The sequence below is a fragment of the Prionailurus viverrinus genome, chromosome D3, assembly GCF_022837055.1.
Source record: "Prionailurus viverrinus isolate Anna chromosome D3, UM_Priviv_1.0, whole genome shotgun sequence".
Classification (NCBI taxonomy): Eukaryota; Metazoa; Chordata; class Mammalia; order Carnivora; family Felidae; genus Prionailurus; species Prionailurus viverrinus.
This window is the reverse complement of record NC_062572.1, coordinates 44,537,702-44,558,668: the sequence shown is the minus strand read 5'-3', so window position 1 is coordinate 44,558,668 and position 20,967 is coordinate 44,537,702. Positions and strand designations below refer to the sequence as shown.

Below are 20,967 nucleotides of genomic sequence, written 5' to 3'. Positions count from 1 at the left end.
TACTGGCCTTCGGTGAGGATAGGGAAAAACGGGAAGGCACAGCGCCTGACAGCCTGGTCAAATAACAGGGTTTTGTTTGTTTTTGATTTCATGAATACGTGAGGACTGTTCCAGGCTCCTCTTAGTATTAAATGGTGCGGTGGGGGCTCCTGGGTGGCTCAGTCGGTTGGGCGACTGACTTCACCTGGGTCACGATCTCACGGTTCGTGGGTTCGAGCCCCGCATCCAGCTCTGTGCTGACAGTTCAGAGCCTGGAGCCTGCTTCCGATTCTGTGTCTCCTTCTCTCTGCACCTCCCCTGCTCGTGCTCAGTCTCTCTCTGACTCTCAAAAACTAAATAAATGTTAATTAAAAATTTTTTTTTAATAAAAATAAATGGCGCGGTGAACGCGAAACTTTCTAACCAGAGTGGCCTTTTTCAGCCAATGCACCAAGATACAGGACTTAGGTTGTTAGCATTTAAAGGCGCTAAACACCACAGCTTCAGGTTTCTGGCACGTTTCCCAGAGCGCGCGCTCTGGGCAACTTGTGGCTCGGCGCGCCCTTGGGACGCCGGGAGCCCCAGGGCCTGCCAACGTCACGAGGCAGGAAGGGGCGGAGTCACCGCAGCGGCGGCGGGAAAAAAAGCGCGCAGAACGGTCTGGACCTACTAGCCAGTCGCTCGCTGCTCGCCGCCGTCCGCGTCTTAGACCCCGCAGCCTGCGCCCGCGCCATGCCCGCTCCCGGCTCCGAGCTGCAGCGCCCGCCGGCACAGCCCGCCGAGCAGAAGCGGGGCGCCGAACCGCAGCCGCAGCCGCAGCCGCCACCCCACGGGGAGCTGCAGTACCTGGGGCAGGTGGAGCACATCCTGCGCTGCGGGTTCCAGAAGGATGACCGCACCGGCACCGGCACGTTGTCGGTGTTCGGCATGCAGGCGCGCTACAGCCTGAGAGGTGACCGCTGCGCGCGCCGGGCGAGTGGGCGTGCGCACGGGTGGGCTCCGAGCGGCCTCTGGAGGAGCGCCCGGGAGAGGCTGGGTCCCGCCACCAGCTTTTAGTCCTAACCTCGATCCTGTGAGCTCCTTAACCCCTGTGCTTTGCAGACGCCAAAACTGAGGTTCGGGTTAGAGAAATGATTTGCGTAAAGTCACGCGGACAGGAGTGACAGAATTGGGAGATAAAACCACGTCCTTTGGCGCCAAGGCCTGCGCATCCCGGTCACGCTTTCTGCCCCAGAGCGGACACGGGCTGGTAGTGCTGACCTCATACCAGAAAATGGGAGAGGATTTGCCTGGGCTTGACCACGGACTTGGCTTAGAGGTTGCCCTTTTTGACTCCTCCTTTCTACCCTCCCCGCCCCCACCCCCTGTGTTGGCCCTTTGGTTTTGCAGTTTTAAAAAATTGGAGCGAAGGAATATGGGCGGGTCAAAGGCGGCCGGAGGAGAGAGTGAATACAGAAGCTGGGCGGGAACTTGTGGTTCCTGACCATTTTTCCGGTCTGGTCCTAACGAACCAGCTTTCCTCTTAAACGTTGAAACAGGAAAGCGAAGAGTTCGAGTAGAAGTTCTTATTCCTGTTTTCCTTCAAAACAGGATGGCCCCTGGGGAGTGTCTCTTGGGGGTTGTTAGAGTCAGGCTTTCAGGGGACAAAGGGGTGGGGTGGGGGTGGGCACAAGACAGGTATCCTTGACACGGGTATGGAGATGGTTTTAAGTAGGGAGACCTACTATTAGTGAAGCACTGTGGTGGGCAGGGGAGGACCCACACTTAACCCCACACCCATTTTAGAGACTGGAAAATACCCAGGCTGCAGTGGCAGAGGAATCCACCCTCCTGCCGCTCCGCACAGTGGCCTCCAGTGACCCAAAGACCTAGCTTTTACTCCAGCCCTTCTCCAAGTTCCTTCAGCTTCCTCCTATACTTAAAATGGAGGAAATCGTGCTCAGTAGGCAGTACTGATAAAAGTACTTGAAAAAAAATCTGTGCTTTTTACATGTATAGCAACTATACAATTGATAAGGTGAACTGAATAGGTACCAAATTTAGAGATAAGCTTTTATATTTTGATCTGTTGCTTGATGCAAGCTTGTATATTCCCTCCTGGTGCCTATAAAATGGTGATCTTAAGGATGCTTCAAACAAGGTTTTGTCATGCATATCAAGTGTTTAAACAGTTATTATTTTTGGTACACTTAAATAATAGAGGTTAATTTGCTTTGCAGATAATTAATAACTATTCTTTAGCTTTGGCCAGTGTGATATCTACTGTCTCCTGGACCTGAGTAAGTTTTCCCTGGCAGGATAATCACGGAATAGCCCTGGGAGCCTTCAGCCTTTGTCCTAGGGCACATTTTGTGTGTTGTCTTCACACTTCTCTGAAGGATTCACACTAGCTGGCAAGTGGATGTAGTTCTTTCCCTGTCCACATGGGCATCCTGCCTGGCCAGTGTTCCATCTCAGTGTGGAATTCCTGTGGTGGTCAAAGGATTCAGGAGGGCAGTCTCCTCTGAATTGGGTCACTGACTTCGCTGTATCCTGTGAGCTCCACCCTGGTCTGGGGTACCCACGTGACTAGAGTCAAAGTTTCCTGCTTGCTCCTGTGGTCACTCAAAGGCCTGTGTCCTGGGGCAGTTTTCCTCTACAGAGAAAGTTGGATGGTGTCTTCTTTTTTCCCATCTTGAAATTATCTGGCAAACTGTTTTTCAGATGAATTTCCTCTACTGACAACCAAGCGTGTATTCTGGAAGGGTGTTTTGGAGGAGTTGCTGTGGTTTATCAAGGTAAAGAAGCTGCTGCTATTGGGAATCAACAGTCTGTTCTCAACCCAGCACCAGCGAGATCCTTTAAAAAGTCAAATCATGTCATTCTTCACCTATAGCCCTTAGTGGCTCCCATTTCACACAGTAAGAGCCAGGGGCCCCTGTCCCAGCTCTGGCTTCAGCTGGCTTGCTGCTCACTCTGCTCCACCCACCTGGCCTCTTTACTAAACTTTGAGCACATCAGAACATTGCCACCTAGGGCTCTGGAACTTGCCAGTCCTGTTCCCTGGAGCCTTCCCCTACATGCAGCATGACTCACTCCCTCACCTCCTTCAAGTCTCTGCTCAGTGGGCCTTCCCTAACCTTCCCATCTAAGACTGATTATCCCCCTCTCCCTCCCCAACATACACACACCCTCCTCCTACCCTCCTTTGTTTTTTCTGCAGAGAAACATCATCAGCTGATGTATGAAGTGTGTTCTCCCCTTTCCCCCCTGGAAGGGGGAAAGTAGACAACAAATGAACAAGTAAAATGTATTAGAAGCTCCATGAGGGCAGAGAATTTGTTTTTTCCTGTTCACTTTTTATCCCCTGGGCCTAGAACATAGCCTGCCATATAGTAGATACTCAACATAGATTGATCACTGAATATGGATCCCAACCATGTTCTCATATTTGTATAAGCTAGAATAATCTCTTGAGTAACAAGCTATACCTCTTCTGAAGAGCCAGGTAGGTACCTTGGGTAAGGGCTAAGGTGCTGTGATGATGGACAGCTTCCTCTTGCTCTGTCTCCTGGTCCAGGCTGGTAATATTCTGGCCAGTGCTGGTTAGAGGGTGCCTGAGGAGATGGGCTCAGTTCTGGGCTGTGTAGAAACCGGGATCCCTTCTACAGAGCACTCTGTGTGGCTTGTATGATCTTGGGCCAAACCAAACTGAAGACTTCCTACTGCATTTTAGAAAGGGTTTAGAATTCAATCCAGTCTTCCTTAGTTCCATGTTCTTTTTTTTAATTTTTAAAAATTTTTTTTAACATTTATTTATTTTTGAGAGACAGAGCACAAGCAGGGAAAGGGCAGACACACACACACATACACACAGAATCCAAAGCGGGCTCCAGGCTCTGAGCTGTCAGCACAGAGCCCGATGCGGGGCTCGAACCCACGAATTGTGAGATCATGACCTCTGAGCCGAGGTCAGATGCTTAATCGACTGAGCCACCCAGGGGCCCCTGCTTAGTTCTATATTCTCGAGGCATTTTCTTCCATGTTGTCTTCTCACAGCTGACAGTGAGTGTCTAGTTCCAGGCACGTCATCAGAAATCTCAGAAGATGACATTTATAAACCATCTAGTGCCCAGTCGGAATGGATATAAAAGGGAGACATTTGAAATAATATGGGAAAGATAGAAAAATGACGTCTTGGAGGTGGAAAAAGTATAAACAAAAACAGAAGGGAGGAAACGAGATGCTCAGAAATAAATGCAGTCACTTGTTTTAATTTAGCTTGAATTCAGGATTCTAAGAACCCTTTACCAGGAACGTGTCAGGCTCCCCTCTGATAGAGTTGCTCCCTGAGTGACTGGATGAAACACAGGAGTCAGAATGAACCTGCACTGCTGCTGGCATCCGTGGGCAGGATGGAGAGACGGGGCCTGTGCTGAAGTTAGGATCTGTGGTGCACTGAGCACTTTGTGTCCTCTACCCTCACACTACTGTGTGTGGGGAATACTGAGCTCTTCTGTGGATGGAGATAGCAAGGCCAGGGGGTCAGGGAGCTGTCAGAGAAGGGTCGTGAAGGGCAGGCACAGAGCCCCGGTGTGTGTGTGTGTGGCACCACAGCCTTGTTTGTCCCCATTACAGCATGTCCTACCCAGAGGCCGTTGAGATCTGTCTGTGACCTGGAGGCACAATCAGGACATAGGTTAGGATGATATGGGCCACATCTGATGAGATTAAATATAAGAAATAAACATGGGCTCGTACTTGGGAAAAAACAAAACACCACCTTAACTGCATATATAGGTTGGGGTAAACATAACTCGACAGTGGCACATATAATGTGGATGATAGATTTGCAAGAAAAGCTGATACCGATTACACCAATTAGTGAAATAGCCTATGTACCAACCAGGTCTAAGATACACTGAACAGACTGCAGGTGAGGCATTAAGTGCATTTTGGGGGATTACACTTAGACACACATTTTGTTAAAAAGCACAAGACTGTTAGGCGAGGTGGGAATAATGAAAGGATTTGGAGGTGTTTAATCTAGAACATTTAGTTGAGAAGAATAGGAGAAAAGATTTGAAAGGGTAATAATTCCAAGAATCACCTGTCCTGGAAGTGATACCAGAAAACTGCCCTAGAGGCCCTCAAAAAGTCAGCTGGGACTGGCCTTTAAAGATGGGATGTCCAGCTGTGCAGGACGTGTGAGTGCCTGTCCCTGGTGTGTTAGCACGGGCCAGAGGCCTAATTGGTGGGAAGCTCTTGGGCTATCAACTCCTTATGGCTCAGTTCACTTGGATGCCTTCTCTGTTGTCCTGTCTCTTCCAGGGATCTACAAACGCTAAGGAACTGTCATCCAAGGGAGTGAAAATCTGGGATGCCAATGGGTCCCGAAACTTCTTGGACAGCCTAGGATTCTCCAACAGAGAAGAAGGGGATTTAGGCCCAGTTTATGGCTTTCAGTGGAGGCATTTTGGGGCAGAATACAAAGATAAGGATTCAGGTGAGAAAACAGAGCAAAGCCTTAAGTTCCTGAGCATCTGGTATAGCATGAGTTTGCTCCATTGTTTCTAGTGAAGTTGGGGTTGTAAGAAGCCAGTCTGAGGAGCTGATATATATACAACTTTGACCTTGTGAGAGGCTATTTCAGATTCAGGTAGATCACACTCTTGGTTGTTAGTTTTTATTGGGTGCTTGGTACTTTCTGTAGCTTGTTTCGCTAGCAGATAGTTGGTCTGCTGGTTGGTCAGTTGGTTGCTGTGTTGGGGAATAAGGTAGGAGTTCATCTGGGGGACAAAAAGAACAAGGATCACCTTGTGGTGGCTTGATCTCCCTTTTTTTTTTTTTTTTTAAATTTTTTTTCAACGTTTATTTATTTTTGGGACACAGAGAGACAGAGCATGAACAGGGGAGGGGCAGAGAGAGAGGGAGACACAGAATCGGAAACAGGCTCCAGGCTCTGAGCCATCAGCCCAGAGCCCGACGCGGGGCTCAAACTCACGGACTGTGAGATCATGACCTGGCTGAAGTCGGACGCTTAACCGACTGCGCCACCCAGGCGCCCCTTGATCTCCCTTTTTGATACTGAGCCACCCCGCACCCTTTAGGTGGAGCTTATGTAATAGCAGTTGTTGGGTTACCCTCTTCTCCCTGCCCTCCTGGGGTGGACAAGAAAATGAAACATCTTACTTCTGGATGGTGACCTTCCTCAGTCATTTGGTGGCACCACCTGCCCCAGTCCTTTGACCCTTCCTGTCCTGCTTGTCCATAGGCCAGGCATTGCAAAAGCAAATGCCTACCTCCTCAGGGTGCGTGTGTGTGTGTGTACACATACATAGGAAGTAATAGTTTGCTAGCTGGACAGAAACCACTGACAGCACCTGTAGATTTATGTAAGTACCACAACCAAAATCTAGAACTGTGCCATCATGGTGCATCTTTTTTTTTTTTTTTTTTAATCTTTTATTTATTTTTGAGAGAGAGTATGTGAGCAGGGGAAGGAACAGAGAGAGGGAGACACAGAATCCAAAGCAGGCTCCAGGCTCTGAGCTGTCAGCACAGAGCCCAATGTGGGGCTCGAGCCCACTAACCATGAGATCATAACCTGAGCCAGAGTCAGATGCTCAACCAACGGAGCCACCTAGGCGCCCCTTTTTAATCTTTGTTATTACTTTTTCTGAAGCTGTGATTGTGACAGAACTTTCTTCTCTCCAAAATTAAGAGCTGCTAGACCAGAACCTAGTCTAACACCAATAAGTGGAAGTTTAACCAGAGTGAATATAAAGCTCCACATTCCTCAGACTTCTCAGCTTCCAGTTCCATTTCAGGAAGAAGGCAAGGAATTAAAGTCCAGAGACCAGAAATGGGAGAAAAGTACAAGGTGGTGTAATAGTTAAAGAGGTTTCCTGATGTTTATGGATCAGCAGGGGTTTGGCTGCTAAATTTTAATTTTAGATGTAAATAATGCTAGATCACAGAGGGGAATCCACCCACAGTCTTGTGTTAGTCTGTTCCACAGCAGTAAAGTGTGACAAGAATGGTTGATGGGTATAGAGACAGTCCGTGGGACCACTGGAAGAAACCGATTGCTGGGATTGGAGAAGGTTAGGAAGGGGAGGGGTTGCACCATGACAGACCGAATATTTAAAAAAGACTCATAGAAAAGAAAATAGACTTTGTTATGGCTCCAGAGAATAGACCTAGGAGCCCTGAACTCAACATCACCCCACGAGAGCTGAGCAATTTGTAGAGTGGATTAGATACCTTGTAGTGTGGCCACAGGGGGGCTGTGGTAGGACAGTGGTGGATGGCCTCTAAGGTCATCTCATAAGATCCTGTGATTGATATGTGGACATGTCTTCTCTTTTTTGACGATTCTACAGATTATTCAGGTCAAGGAGTAGATCAACTGCAAAAGGTGATTGACACAATCAAAACCAACCCCAATGACAGAAGAATCATCCTGTGTGGTTGGAATCCAAAAGGTTGGAAGCATCCCAATTATTGTCTTGTGTCCTAACTGTAACATTAGCCCAAAGGGAAGCCATGTAGCTTTGCATGGAGGCTACCGAGAGGAGGCTGGATCCTGGGAACCACCACCCTCAGCTGCATGGCTGATATGACCCTGGGCAGGTCACACTTGGTCCCATTTTCACCTTCAGATGATGGGGTTGGATGCAGATGATTTTAATGTGTGTATTTATACTTATTCTTACTCCAAAGAGGGCTTTAAATTACCTATAAAAATACACCAAGGATTTTAACAGTTTAAATTGGGGCAGATGAAGTTTCATGTCCCTGCCACCTGGCTGTTAACATTTTAACAGTTATATTATAAAATTAAACTGACCAAGATGTAATAAATATTACCCAGAGTCAGATATTTGCTTTTATAGTAGAGACTTTGAATATAGGAGGGTGTGCCTGAGATGCACACCTGTGGTCCTTGTAAATGAATGAATTCCTCCTGTACTTGTAGTTTGGTGCCATGAAGGTAGCACAAGTAATTTCTGCTTGGATCAAAGAGTGTTGCTTCAGTTGTAAATGGACATCTGCAGAAGTCTTCTGTTGATGGATGGGTCACCGTAGGCGTTGTCCCATCCTCAGGATTGGAATGGTCTGCTCTTGACATAGGGGGAGGTGTGGGTCATGGGGGGTGGGGTCACTGGCCCAGTGGCTTTTTCTCATGATCTCCCCCATGTGAGTTGTCTTCTGTTTCTCTCCTGTTTTACTCTGTGTATAGCTGCATTCTTTAAAACCACCAACTCCTCATTTTCCTTTGTGCTGGCTCCTCAGATCTTCCTCTGATGGCCCTGCCTCCGTGCCATGCTCTTTGCCAGTTCTACGTGGTGAATGGTGAACTGTCCTGCCAGCTGTACCAGAGGTCAGGAGACATGGGCCTGGGTGTACCCTTCAACATCGCCAGCTACTCCCTGCTCACCTACATGATCGCACACATCACAGGCCTGAAGGTGAGCTGCTCTCTGGAACGAATGATTGCTATCAGCCTAAAGCACTGAGCTCTTAGATTCTTCAACGTGGAAAAATTAATTGCAGAGTATTCAGTGTCTGATTACTTTTAAAATGTGCTCTAGGTAATTAAGAAATGAACTTGCTCACCTTGCAGCTTCCCATGGAGCTTTTCTGTCTTTGTGGTCTGTATACACAAGCAGGTTTATATAATTTATAATATAAGACAACTCTTATGAATACCACCTTTTCTCAAAAGCTACACTGGTGAAATTCTTTTCTAAAAAGCCTGGGAATGTCTGCATAGTCTACGTAATGTGCTTTCAAATGATGTGTTTTAAAGGAATTGAAACTAAAAACATTTACCATTTTGCTTGCTCCTGTGCGATTTAGCCAGGTGACTTCATACATACTTTGGGAGATGCGCATATTTACCTGAATCACATTGAACCGCTAAAAATGCAGGTAAGAATGATTCCGGTCATGCTTTGGAGTTTGGTAACCTCTCTTGATAAAAGGCTGCCTTCTAGAACATCCCTCATATAACAGCCCTTCTGCTCTGTGCTGTGGCAGATAAGATGGCCTGTTCCAACTACAGGGCTTCAGCTTAAGGATGGTGGTGGGCAGGGACAAGGCGGACACATTTTAGCACCCACAGACACTTAACAGTGCTGGGAGGTACTAGATAGCGGGACCAGAGAGGGAGAGCCCATATTTGGACCAGTGGGTTTGGGACCTTCCCAGAGGTAGCATTTTCAACTCATATTTTTACTTGAAGGAAAATTTAAATGCAGATGTTTTCCCGTCATATGAAATACCATACTTAGGTATTAACTTTCAAAAGTCTGTTCAAATCCTGAGTTATAGCAGCCAACAAATGATTTTAAATGGCAATTAAAAAATGAGTGTCTAGGGGTACCCGGGTGGCTTGGTTGGCTGAGCATCTGACTCTTGATTTCGGCTAACAGGTTGTAATCTCATGGTCATGGGATTGAGCCCTGAGTGGGGCTCTGCGCGGGGCATGGAGCCTGCTAGGGATTCTTCCTCCCTCTCTCTGCCCCTCTCCTGCATCCACACATGCTCTAAGAAAATAAAATTAAATAAGTCTAATGCTTAATGATCCCCAAGAAAAAAATTTTGAACCGAAACCCTTTTAGCCCCTTCCAGGTGAGATCCAGGTTTTGAAAGTTCCTCCTTTGAGGGAGTTTAGCTGCTTTTGTTTAGAGGGTAACTTCAGGGTTTACCCAGTTGCCTCTCTGGCTGTCTGCTCCAGTCTGGACAGAATAACGTGAGGTTGTAACCCGTATGCCTGCCCTCAGTGCCACCATCTGTTCATGCCAGGAACACCAGCTTGCATCCCTTTCTGTTGTCAGATGTCACATCTTACATTGCCCTCACTGCAAAGGACAGTTGGGATAGGGATTTGGGGACTCATACTCCCATACTGAGCACTGTAACTTCTGAGTAGTTACGGATTTGAAAGTAAAAGATTGCATCCTGTCCTTAATAAATTTACCAAGAACAGCCAATTATGAGATGAGCCACAAGGCTCCACCTGATGTGATTCCACATAATATCCTTCAGTCCCCACTTGTGGGAGAGGATCAGTTGTATTCCAGTAGTGTTGCATAAGCAGGGACAGGTGTCCATACTATTACAGTCCTATGAAATATTTTGTTGATAAAATACTGTGTACTTGTCTCAGAATTAAAGCAGCTTGCACCGATAATGGCAAAATAACGATTTCCTATTATTTTTAGCTACAGCGAGAACCAAGGCCTTTCCCAAAGCTCAGAATCCTTCGAAAAGTTGAGACAATTGATGACTTCAAGGCTGAAGACTTTCAGATTGAGGGGTACAATCCTCACCCCACTATTAAAATGGAAATGGCTGTTTAAAATGCTTTTAAGGGAGATACCGGAAAGATACTGATTCTTGAGGGATTAGACTGAATGCCCGGATGAAAGGTGTTTCACCCTAAAGAAAGAACTAGGTCAGAAGTCTATTGGTGACCGGCAGTTACACTTGATTAGCTTTTGAGAATGTTGCCACTGGCCAACAGTTCTCTTACTAACAAATGACCTTGAGTTTGGTTAACTCCCTGGGGATGTGTGAAACTGCCAAGATTAGGGATAAAGTAAGGAGAGTAAAAATTTATATGCTCTTAAAATGTGTACCTGCACTTCAATCCCACATTTTTATGAAGCTCAGTGCATTTCAATTACATGAAAACTATTCCCCCAGATTTCAGCAAGCTGAGTAACACCAGCATGCATGATAATGTACAGTTGTAGTTATGAACATTTAAAGTTACTTGCTTTATATATTGCTATAATAAAGGAGTGTTGTGCATTCATCTGGTGTTTTGTTTTTTAATTTTTTTTATTCTGTATTGCCATTCTGCTCACTGCTTGCCTAAAATAGATTTAACTGAACCCTCCTAAATAAACATATGCTGTATTCTCGTTTGGATCCTGCTTAGAGGGTTAGTATATTTTAGAAATGCTGACTAGACTGTATTTTGCCCTGTTTTTCTGCAGTTCATCTAATTCTGGCTGCATTTTATCATTAGCATTTAATGACCATTTAGGATAAAGGTTTACTTAAGGGTTATGGAAAAATAATACATGAAATGCCATTTTTATGCTCATTACTGCTGCCATAGTTTCAGTATCATGTGAATCCTCTACTGATAGATTTAGACTGAGCAAGAATAGAAATGCTAAACCACTCCGGGGCTTATCTGTGAAATCCTTTTACCTTTGTTACACACCAGTTACCTTTGTGACACACACATGGCACTGCAGGACTATTTTTTTACCCTGCTAATTTCTGACAGATGTTAGCTAGAATAAGGCATTGTTCCAACAATTAAATAACCTGCTTATTCTCAAAGTGCAGTTTAATGTCTAGGTACCAGCACTTGATAGAAATTTTGTAAGAACATCTTTCTGGATTTTGAGTTAAATCTAAATTTAAGGATTAATAAGGAGAATATGTGTTTATTTGCTAAAAGAATCAAGTAATAATGATGACTGAGCTGATTCCTGAGGTTAACAGGACTTTCAGCTGAATTTGTTTTGATTGCTAGGGTGATTTTCCCCCCCTGTTTTTGTAAAACCATACCCAAAAAGTTTTAAGCCTTTTCACTTGAAAAAGGAAAGAGTATTGGGGCTGAACATTTAATTATTTTGAGCAGCAAGAAGTTTCTTCCAGACTTCACCATCTGGATATTGGTGTTTCTTTACAGATTCCTCCTTCATTTCTGTTGAATAACCAGCATCCTATCAAAGACAAAAAATAGAGTAGTGTTAATAACCACCCAGAACAAAACTCACTTATGTATTTCTGCTGCCTGTAGAGATGCTGTTTTCAGATTGTTTGAAATGAGGAACACACTACTGGCTGCTTCTTAGGATTAAACTAACCACACTTCCTTTGACAATTCAATCTCTTGTTGCTGAAAACGAACCCCAATGTCTTGGACATGGTGAAGATTAATGGTCCAGATAACACAACCACAGTCTGAATGTTTCAGTTCACTAACCTCCAGGTGGTGCCATGTTTGTTTTTTGTTCTTTTGGTTGGTTTGTTTTTGCACAAGAAATGCATTTTAAGGTCTCAGCTGGTGTCGGGAAGAAAGGCCTGCATTAGAGAAGCCTTGTCGGAGCAGTTTCACCCTCAACTCCTGACCTTTGGGCCTTGGGAATTTGATATTGCTAACTAAGGAGCCATTTGTAATTTTTAGATACTGAAAATAAACTCTAAGGAGACAGAGCTTTGTGCTCCAGGGTCTAACCCACTAGAACAAGTCTACCAGGGGCTGGCAGTGCTTCCTCAGGGAGGCCTCTCTGGCCGAGCTCACCTTAGGAGGCATGTAGGAAGCCTTCTTGATTGTCACTGGATACCTGAAATGTTCATGCAGGTGGTCGACATATTCGCACATCCTAGGAGGAAGGAATCAGATTGGGGCAATAATGCCTTGCATTAGATCATTTATGTGGTACTAACTGTCCAAGCAAAGGGGTGAGTACCACTAAAGAAAGGGTGGACTTGATCTGGCACAGGTTTCTATGCAAATCTTTCAACCTCTGCCTCAGGTCCTTCCCATCTGCAAAATAAAGTAATATGAGGGCTTGAAGTCTCCTCATGTGGGTACCAAAAGTCTCTTGTAACTACGGATGGTCCCTGACTTAGGATGGTCTGACTTAAGATTTTTTGACTTCACGATGGTGCAAAAACCATACGTGTTCAGGAGAACTGTATTTCAAATTTTGAGTTTGGATCTTTTCCTGCTTTCGTGATGTGTGACACGATCCTCTCTCATGATGCTGGGCTGTGGCACAGCAGACCCCAGTCAGCCACGCCATCATGAGGGTCAACAACCAGTATACTGACAACCGTTTGTGCCCATACAACCTCTCTAACACTTTCAGCACAGTATTCAATAAACTGCATGAGCTATTCAACACTTCATTACAATACAGGATTTGTGTCAGATGATTTTGTCCAACTTTAGGCTGATACAGGTGTTCTGAGCATGTTCAAGGTAAACTAGCCTAATCTATGATGTTCAGTAGGTTAGGTGTATTAAATGCATTTTTAAATGTATTTTTAATGTTAATATTTATCAATAATTGATAACAATCTATTACTATATATTAGTAATCAATATCTTATGCTGGGTTTGTCAGAATGTTAAGCCATCTTCAGCCAAGAAATATCTGTAAAGGTTTTATTACTCCCATCAGTTTAGACTCTATAAGTATCTGGGATTATTTGGGTGCCTTTAGCCAAAAGTTAGATGAATAGACTAAAATCACCAAATGAGATCCCATCCAGCTACACACGATTTAGAAGAAGAGCACAGGTTTTACTACCAGACTGGTCTGTGTTCAGATTTGAGGTCAGCTACCTTCTAGTTTTGTGACTTGGGGCAAGTAACCTAACTCTGCCACCTTGCTTTAGCCACAGGTTAATGAACAGCCATGACAGGCAGCCCGTGTGCCCGGTGCTGGGAATTCACAAAGGACCTGGTGAGACAGGGCCTCATGGTTTCAGTGGACACAGAGACTAAGTTACCGACTAGAATATGCACTATGTGTAATCTACAAAGAACAGGCTACAGATGAAGAACCAGCCCCATGGGAGAGGATGTTCTGGCCTTGAAGGATGAGCAGGGAATGGGTGTTCCACACAGTCGTAAAGCAGGGGTGCTGAGCTGCGCCTGCGCCTTGCGGCTGGCTGCTCTGCATGCACAGCAGCATCCCGGCAGCGAGGTGTGCTTCAGGAGGGTGGCACCAGGCACTTCTGCCCACTCCTGGGTGGTCGCAGTGCACTGTTCTCGGGGCTCGCCCTCCTCCTCTCGGCCCTCCAGATTGGCAGGACCTTTCAAGGTTGACCTCCCCTCGGTCCCACCCTCAGAACAGAAATGAGAGGGGCAAAAGCAGAATAGCCCAGGAATGTTCACTTCTTATCGAACAAAATATTTCAGACATAAAAGGCAGCATCTGTCTACTCACCACCTGACTTGAGACAGGTACTATATCACTGAAGCCCAGTCTAAACCCTCACGGATCCCATTTCTCTCTCATGGTCCTGCATTTGGTGTTTACCATTCCCATGCACGTTTTCTATGCTTCTGCCATATAAAGATCACCTCTAGTGATCTTTCGGCGATTCCACATTTAATTCCAAGAGGAAAGAAATGCATAGTAAAGCCGTATGTGTGCAGATGATCAGAAGACTGTCTTAAAGTTCACCTGGGATGTGTTGAGAAACAAGATGGAACCAGATGCAGCCAGATTACAGAAGACTACAGCGTTGAGACCAGGAGATTGTACAGAAGCAGAGAATACACACACGATGAAAGCAAGGCTTTAAAAAGGAAGGGGTTCTGGTTTCCACCAGGTTGCAACCCCCACCCACCCACCCATCACATACTTAGAAAACAAAGGCAGCTACCAAAACCCCACCCCCATGAAAGAAAAAGAGCTCTGTCCACTGCTGGGGCTCCAGTTTAATGGCTGCATGTGAAGAAGAGGAAGCAAAACCAACTTGGCCTTTGAGTTATAGGATGTGGCAATGGACAGAGTTCTTAGCGCCTCTGGTCGCCAGAGCAGAATTTTAAAAGGTCTGGCCTGGACCGAGGGACACTTCTGAAGCTAACTCCACGTTACTGACCTGTTTTTAAGGCTTGCAGAAACTGATATGAAGTCAAATATAATCAGGTGCTGTACCAATTCACAGAGGCCAACTCCACCAGCATGGGGGCAAACGGGAACTACAATAAAGACAGATTTCTACTTAATGCCAGGTAGGGTGGGGGTGGGGATGAAAGAGAACCTCCAGGTTTTCTCATTGCCCACAGGTGATTATGTCATTCATTAGTATACAGGGATGAAACTCCAGGATAAAAATCGTCAAAGAGCCCTTGATTAAACCGAAAAGAGTCCCTACAGAGGGCCCCACGGGTGTGTGGTGGGCAGGAAATGGAGGTTTGGTGCGCAGCTCCAGGGTGCCCTTACTTTCAAACTTTTTGGCCATCAGCAACACTGAGAGGTTTTCATTGACACTTCCCAGCCTGCAGCTGTCAATCTGGAGAAACTGCAGGGCTTTCGCTTGGAGAAGCTGCTTAAATATGACTCTATTGTGGCACTGGAAATAGAATTAAAATAAAACCAACAGAATGGGGCACCTGGGTGGCTCAGTCGTTGAGCGTCCGACTTCAGCTCAGGTCATGATCTTGCGGTTCGTGAGTTTGAGCCCCACATCAGGCTCACTGTGGTCAGCCTGTCAGCGCACAGCCTGTTTCGGACCCTCTGTCCCCTTTCTCTGCCCCTCCACTGCTTGCACTCCCTCCAAAATAAATAAACATTAAAAAAAAAAACGTTTAAAATAAAACTAATTAGAAGAGTCAGCTTTGGCTATTAGGGTATCTACACCTGGCAACGCGCCAATTCCAAGTCACTCCTCAGCGGCCTCTGGAAGCTTGGACTGTATCTAGTCTTTGTTTTCACCCGCGTGAAGCAAGCCCTGATAATACAAGCCGGGGACCTCGCTGCTCACTGCTATATAAATCCGTTAGTGGAATGGTCACACCACGGTCATGCTAAAGTCACATCAGCTTGACATCTATTAAGGAAATGCTGTCATAGTGACTGGCAAGTGGGAAGTGAAGCAAACATCAGGATGAAATATGGTGATGACGATGAGCAGGTGGTTTGGACGACAAAAAACACAGCTAAACAGCATTGCTCCTTTTGCTGGGAAAACTGAGAATCTGTTCCTTCACACTGCTCTGCTCGTGGGTGGACTGCCGCAGGTTTTGGCAGGCATTTGTGCTTCGTTTTATAAGCACAAAGAGTGAACGCTATAATGTTTACTCCGTTTGGAAGCTGGCTTTCTTAAAACCATACAGTGCATCTTATGCCCTTGCATGAGCAGCTTTAAATTGCTGCCTTGTGAATTTTGATTACTTTGAAGAAGATAAATGGCCTTAGTCATATAAATTGTGGGAAAAGAGACAAACTTTTGACTGTATCTGACTCCAGGTTCTACTGATGTGCTGTAAAATATCCCCATTTCTGAAATTAAAACTCCCCAACTCGGGGGCACCTGGGTGGCTCAGTTGATTTCGGCTCAGGTCATGATCTCATGGTCGTGGGATCCAGCCCCACATCAGGCTCTGTGCTGAGCATGGAGCCTGGTTGGGTTCCTCTCTCTCTCTCTGTCTCTCTCTCTCTGCCCCTCCCCGACTCATGTTCGCTCCAAGTAAACAAGCATTAAAAAAAAAAAAAGAAAAAGAAAGCTTCCAAACTCAAAATAACACAGGTGATGTAACCTAATGTATGCCAGTGTCCTCAGTGGCTGGCCAGTGTGTACTGTCCCCAAGGAGATGTCATTTACCTGCTCTCCTGTGGCGACACCAATTCCTAGTGGGACCAATGCCTGTAAAATATAAGGCAACTTGATGTTATTTTCCCAAACCTTTAAACTGAAACTCCCAATGTTTAAAAATATTTACAGTTGTTTAACTACTTAGAGCTGAAGAAGGAAACGTCCCTGCTGTGGAGCCATGTGAAGTTTAAGGAATGGCAGAAGGTGGTCAAGGGGATGATGTATGCACACAAGAGCGGCTGTGTGTGCCTACAGAGGATACAGTCAGCACTAGTTCATATGCTGCCGTTAGTTCCCTTCCCGGCTACAGTTCTGCAGATTCTCCCAACCCCCCTCTTCTGTAGTTGTTCTAGAGCCCTCTCCCTTCAAGCTCAGCAAGCAGTCTTAGATCCACTTTACAGGTCAGGGTAAGCTCATTCCTAACCTGGTGAAATGCTCACTTGGCAAGTGCTGGAGTCTTCTTAGACTCAGACTGCTCTCTCAGTCCTACTGCCTGAAGCTACCTCACTTCCCTCCACTTGGGCTCCAGGCTGCTCTCCCCTGCCCCCACCGGGATTGCGAGGCCATAGGTACTCTCCTCAGGTATCAGTGGCACCAATAGCTAACATTGAGCTCTTACTAGCGTGGTGTGCTCTCAACTGTGTGGTGCTGCATGAAACCGTGACTGAAATGACTGCTCATCACAGCCCACTGGGACAGGAATCATCATCACCCCCATTTCACAGAGGCAAAACAGGTTCAGGGCTAGCAACTGTTCCCAGATGACAAAGCTAGAAAGGGGTAGAGCCCAGGCTTGAACTCCAGGCCCACTCCAGAGCCAGGGCAGACATCTGAACCACTAGATAGAACCACTCCCCTACAGAAAAGCCCTAGGGGCACCTGGGTAGCTCAATCTGTTGAGTGTCCAACTCTTGGTTTCGGCTCAGGTCATGATCCCAGGGTTGTGGGATTGAACCCCGCATTCGACTCCATGCTGACTATAGGGCCTGCTTGAGATTCTCTCTCCACTGCTTGCATTCTCTCTCTCTCTCTCTCTAATAAATAGATAACGTTTAATTTAGGAGCCAGGTATCGCCAATCCTGCTAGCTGTCCCACCTCTAATGGGATATGTGGACATGGATGATTCATGGAAAACCAGAAGCCTCGGCCTCCTCGTCTCCAGGTCAAAAGTTAGAGTAGATGGTCGCTGAGGCACCTTCTAGCTTCCTTGTTTATGCTTTCAGGAACTTCTAATTTAAATGTTCTCGGTTATCTCAAAACAAAAACAAAAACAAAAAAAAGAGTGGGGAAAAGTAGTAGAGGAGGGGGGAAGTCATTCACTCTACCATTTTAAAGAATATGTTTCTGACACTAAATAGGTACCAATGTTTATTTCTTCCTTTTAATCATTTCCTGAACCTGCTCTATTCTAGCTGCCCTCTCCCTTCACCACCTGGCCTCCTAGGTTACTGGGAAAGCCTCCTAGCTCTACTCTCTGCCTCCATTTTCTTTCTGTCTGTTCCACACCTGCCCTGTACCCTGTGTCTCAATCCATCCTACATGTTTTTTCCCAGTGAAATCTTCTTTAATCCTATTCTCTCCTTCAAGACACTATGGTGGCTCACTGTGTTGGGCCACATCTTCTGCACAGACGGACCTGCTGTCTGGCCCCATGGACCCATCTTCCCCACAGCCCCTGTGCTGGGGATCTCCAGGGCCTGCTGTTTCTGTGGCTTCCCCCGGCCTTGGTCTGTCTGCGCCCACTTCATGGGATGCCTCCTGAGTGGATGGCCTTCCCTATGTAAACAAGACCTCAGATGGCTGAAACCCAGAAGAGCTTCTGAGGAGACCCTCCAGGTGGGCAGCGGTGCAAGTCCCTGTGTAGGCAAGTGGGCAGCACTAGGGCATGGCTACCCCCATAAGAACCCTGAGGCAAACGTCTTGTTTCTTGAACCATGGCCTGTCACTAGATTCTCATTTCAGAACGACTCCTCAGAAGCTTTCAGTTCTGTTTAAATCAACATGGTCACCCCACGACTGCTGCTCACGTCTCCCCCACCTGCAGTACAGCTTTCCTCTTGTCTTACCTCCACAAGGCCACTCCACCATCCCAGCCCACGCCTGTCTCTCCCTTCAGTGACCTTCTTTCTACTGTCCTCAGTGCTCAGGGCCCCACCCAGCATGCCCCCATGTCTTACCCTCTTCTCTCCAGCTAGGCTGTGAAGTGGGGAGAGTGGGAGGGCATCCCTCAAACACAGGCTTCTGTGGAGTGTCCCACATAAGAAGCTCATATGTTCAGAGAAATGGAGCAGAATGGCTCCAGTAGGACCTATGACTTCATGTAGGACACACTGAGGTATCTTTCCCAGAACTTGGAACTGACTGTCCTCACAGTGACAATTTTCAGATTAGGGGAGAGTATAGCAATGCAAAGTCACACCAGGGGAAAAAATCTCCCAGGCAGGCAGGAATGGACTGTAAAGCAAGCGAACCTACGAACCCGATGTTGGGGAGGAAGGGTTATCAGAGGAAAACGTAAAAGGGGAGTAGGGGTGAGTGCTGGCCGGGGCTGGGCAGGCAGGCACTGCCAGGGGAGGGGTGAGGCTTAAGACTCAACATGCCTGGTGCCAGGAGCAGGCACATCCATGCACTGTGGGGAGATGCGCGGGGCCACACTGGACTGACACCGTCTCATATTTAAATCGCACCACCAGTTCCTGTCCTGATTTTTCACTCACTCAACAACCTCTGGTTTAATGTGGCTCCTTGTGGAGCTTGCTCTGGTCAGAGGATACAAAACTCTAGTGCTCCCAGAAGTTGGGAGTTCTCCTTATAAATTAACTACCTGGCATTCTGGCTTTATATATATCCGTGCTGGACACCTGCCTAAAGGGAGACACACCCTGAGAGAAAGGATGTTCTCAGATGCTCTGACATATCAGGGTGTCCCTAAACCCAAGAGGAAGGGAAGCCGGGTGGATCGGTGCAGGAAGTGTGTTGGTGTGAGGGCTCCAGGTAGCCTTCTCCTGGGCAGGCCTGACCTAGGCATTAGCTAAGTAAACCTTGTATTTTGAGTCCACCAGAGGAATCTGCACTTTTGTTTCGTTCTGGGGGAGTAAAATATTTTAGTATCAGTCAGATTTCTATATTTACAAAGTCTGGAGCCGTGCCTATTAACCTTTGGTTTGTTGGCAACCTTTCAACTTTTAGCAATGTACTGTCTCTAAAATATGTAAAAATGTAAAAGGGAAGAAGCAACGGGATTTTGGGATCTGTCAGACCAAACCCACAAACAAAAATACATGGCAGTAGTGACAGAGGCAGGAGCGGCTTTTCTACCTTGGAAATGGTGGCATGTCCCAGAATGTCATCAGGGGAGGTGGGTTCTTCAATCCACAGTGGCTTGAACTCAGCCAGCTTTGACATCCACTCTATTGCCTCAGGTACATCCCAGCGCTGGTTGGCATCCATCATCTGGAGAGAGAGAGAGAGAGAGAGAGATCTTTCACCATGAGGTCTGCCTGGTACTGACTTGTGACAGGACTGCAGCTCTGAGGAAGGAAATGCTGTCACTCAGTGCCACCAACTGCTGAGCAAGACTTCCAGAGGGAGCCTGACATCTCCTCTGTGTAGGATCAGTATGCAGCCGTTACAAAAGGAGCCAAAGAACAGCCACCAAGACAGGCACTGTAGTTCTAGATGCGTCTTCTAGAGGAAATGCAACTCACAGAGCCACTGTGGTGTCTGGAAGTGTCCTGGGCTAGGCTCAGGAGAAGTGCTTGCTGGCCCTGGAGCTCTGGCCCGATCTGCATTTAGGGCTTGGAAGTACACCTGTCTTGCAGTATTCATTGTTCTGGAAACTACTTTATCACATTCTGAGTCATTCATCGTCAATTCTAAATTTGTTCACTAGTCATTTATTGACTATTGCCAACTATAAGTCTGGCAGAATAATAAATAACCCAAACTCTACCATTTATGAAGCACCTACTCAACTGGGTATTTTATGACGCAGTTCATATTAACTCAGTTTACAGAAAAGAAAACTGACATGCAGAGAAGTTAAGGAACTTGCCAAGAACAATTAGCCACGTAAATAGCTAGTTCAGATCCAGGCCTCTTTAACTCCCAGGCCCTGGCTCTCTGCATGTGGAGATCCTGCCTGGAAGTCAGGTGCTGGGTGTGCAGAGACTAAGACAGGGCCTCCCCAACCCTGACATTATCACGCTTTGAGAAGACAGACACGGAGGTGGGTATCTCTAGTAGAAAGTGCTGAGTGGTAAGAGTTTCCACAGGGGGCACTATGAAAACCAGATGACAGGACACCTAGAATCAATTGTACCACAAATTACTTGGAGAAGGATGGCCCCTTAAAAGCAGCATTAACTCATGTATAAATAGTGATACTTCTTATCCTAGGTCAAGGACCCAATTCCTATTTTAGTTAACTTAGGAAACATGCCTCCCAAACTCCACAAAAACATCTTGTGACTTTATAAAAATATTTTACATGTAATAAGAAATCTCTTATAAAAATAGTCAGGAATGACTGATCCTTACATTTATCTCAGCAAAGTCTGGCATCTCTTCAACATTGGCTCCCTGAGACTGGCCGCCTGATGGACCAGGCGGGACGTATTTTTTCAGGGGAGTCAAAG

General features: G+C 46.3%; 2 protein-coding genes across 4 annotated transcripts in view; one reads left to right on the top strand and one right to left on the bottom strand.

Annotated features, from left to right (window-relative positions):
- Window positions 1–599: 599 nt before the first annotated feature.
- On the top strand, window positions 600–10,786 carry TYMS (thymidylate synthetase). 2 transcript variants are annotated; one of them, XM_047827413.1, is made up of 7 exons: window positions 600–931; window positions 2,683–2,756; window positions 5,290–5,464; window positions 7,344–7,445; window positions 8,257–8,432; window positions 8,824–8,895; window positions 10,191–10,786. In XM_047827413.1, exons 1-7 carry the CDS (start codon window positions 712–714, stop codon window positions 10,326–10,328), a joined length of 957 nt encoding a protein of 318 aa, XP_047683369.1. In that variant the 5' UTR covers window positions 600–711; the 3' UTR covers window positions 10,329–10,786. The 2 variants fall into 2 exon arrangements, with proteins under 2 accessions (XP_047683369.1, XP_047683370.1); XM_047827414.1 differs by lacking the exon at window positions 8,824–8,895.
- Window positions 10,787–11,314: 528 nt separating this feature from the next.
- Window positions 11,315–20,967, bottom strand: part of ENOSF1 (enolase superfamily member 1) — a 30,384-nt gene continuing 20,731 nt past the window's right edge. For both annotated transcript variants that reach the window (XM_047827411.1, XM_047827412.1), the window contains 6 exons: window positions 19,649–19,783; window positions 16,339–16,380; window positions 14,958–15,087; window positions 14,614–14,713; window positions 12,296–12,377; window positions 11,315–11,714 (listed from right to left, as the gene is read on the bottom strand). In XM_047827411.1, coding sequence (XP_047683367.1) covers window positions 11,613–11,714; window positions 12,296–12,377; window positions 14,614–14,713; window positions 14,958–15,087; window positions 16,339–16,380; window positions 19,649–19,783 — 591 coding nt within the window. In that variant the 3' untranslated portion in view covers window positions 11,315–11,612. The remainder of the gene's footprint in view (window positions 11,715–12,295; window positions 12,378–14,613; window positions 14,714–14,957; window positions 15,088–16,338; window positions 16,381–19,648; window positions 19,784–20,967) is intronic.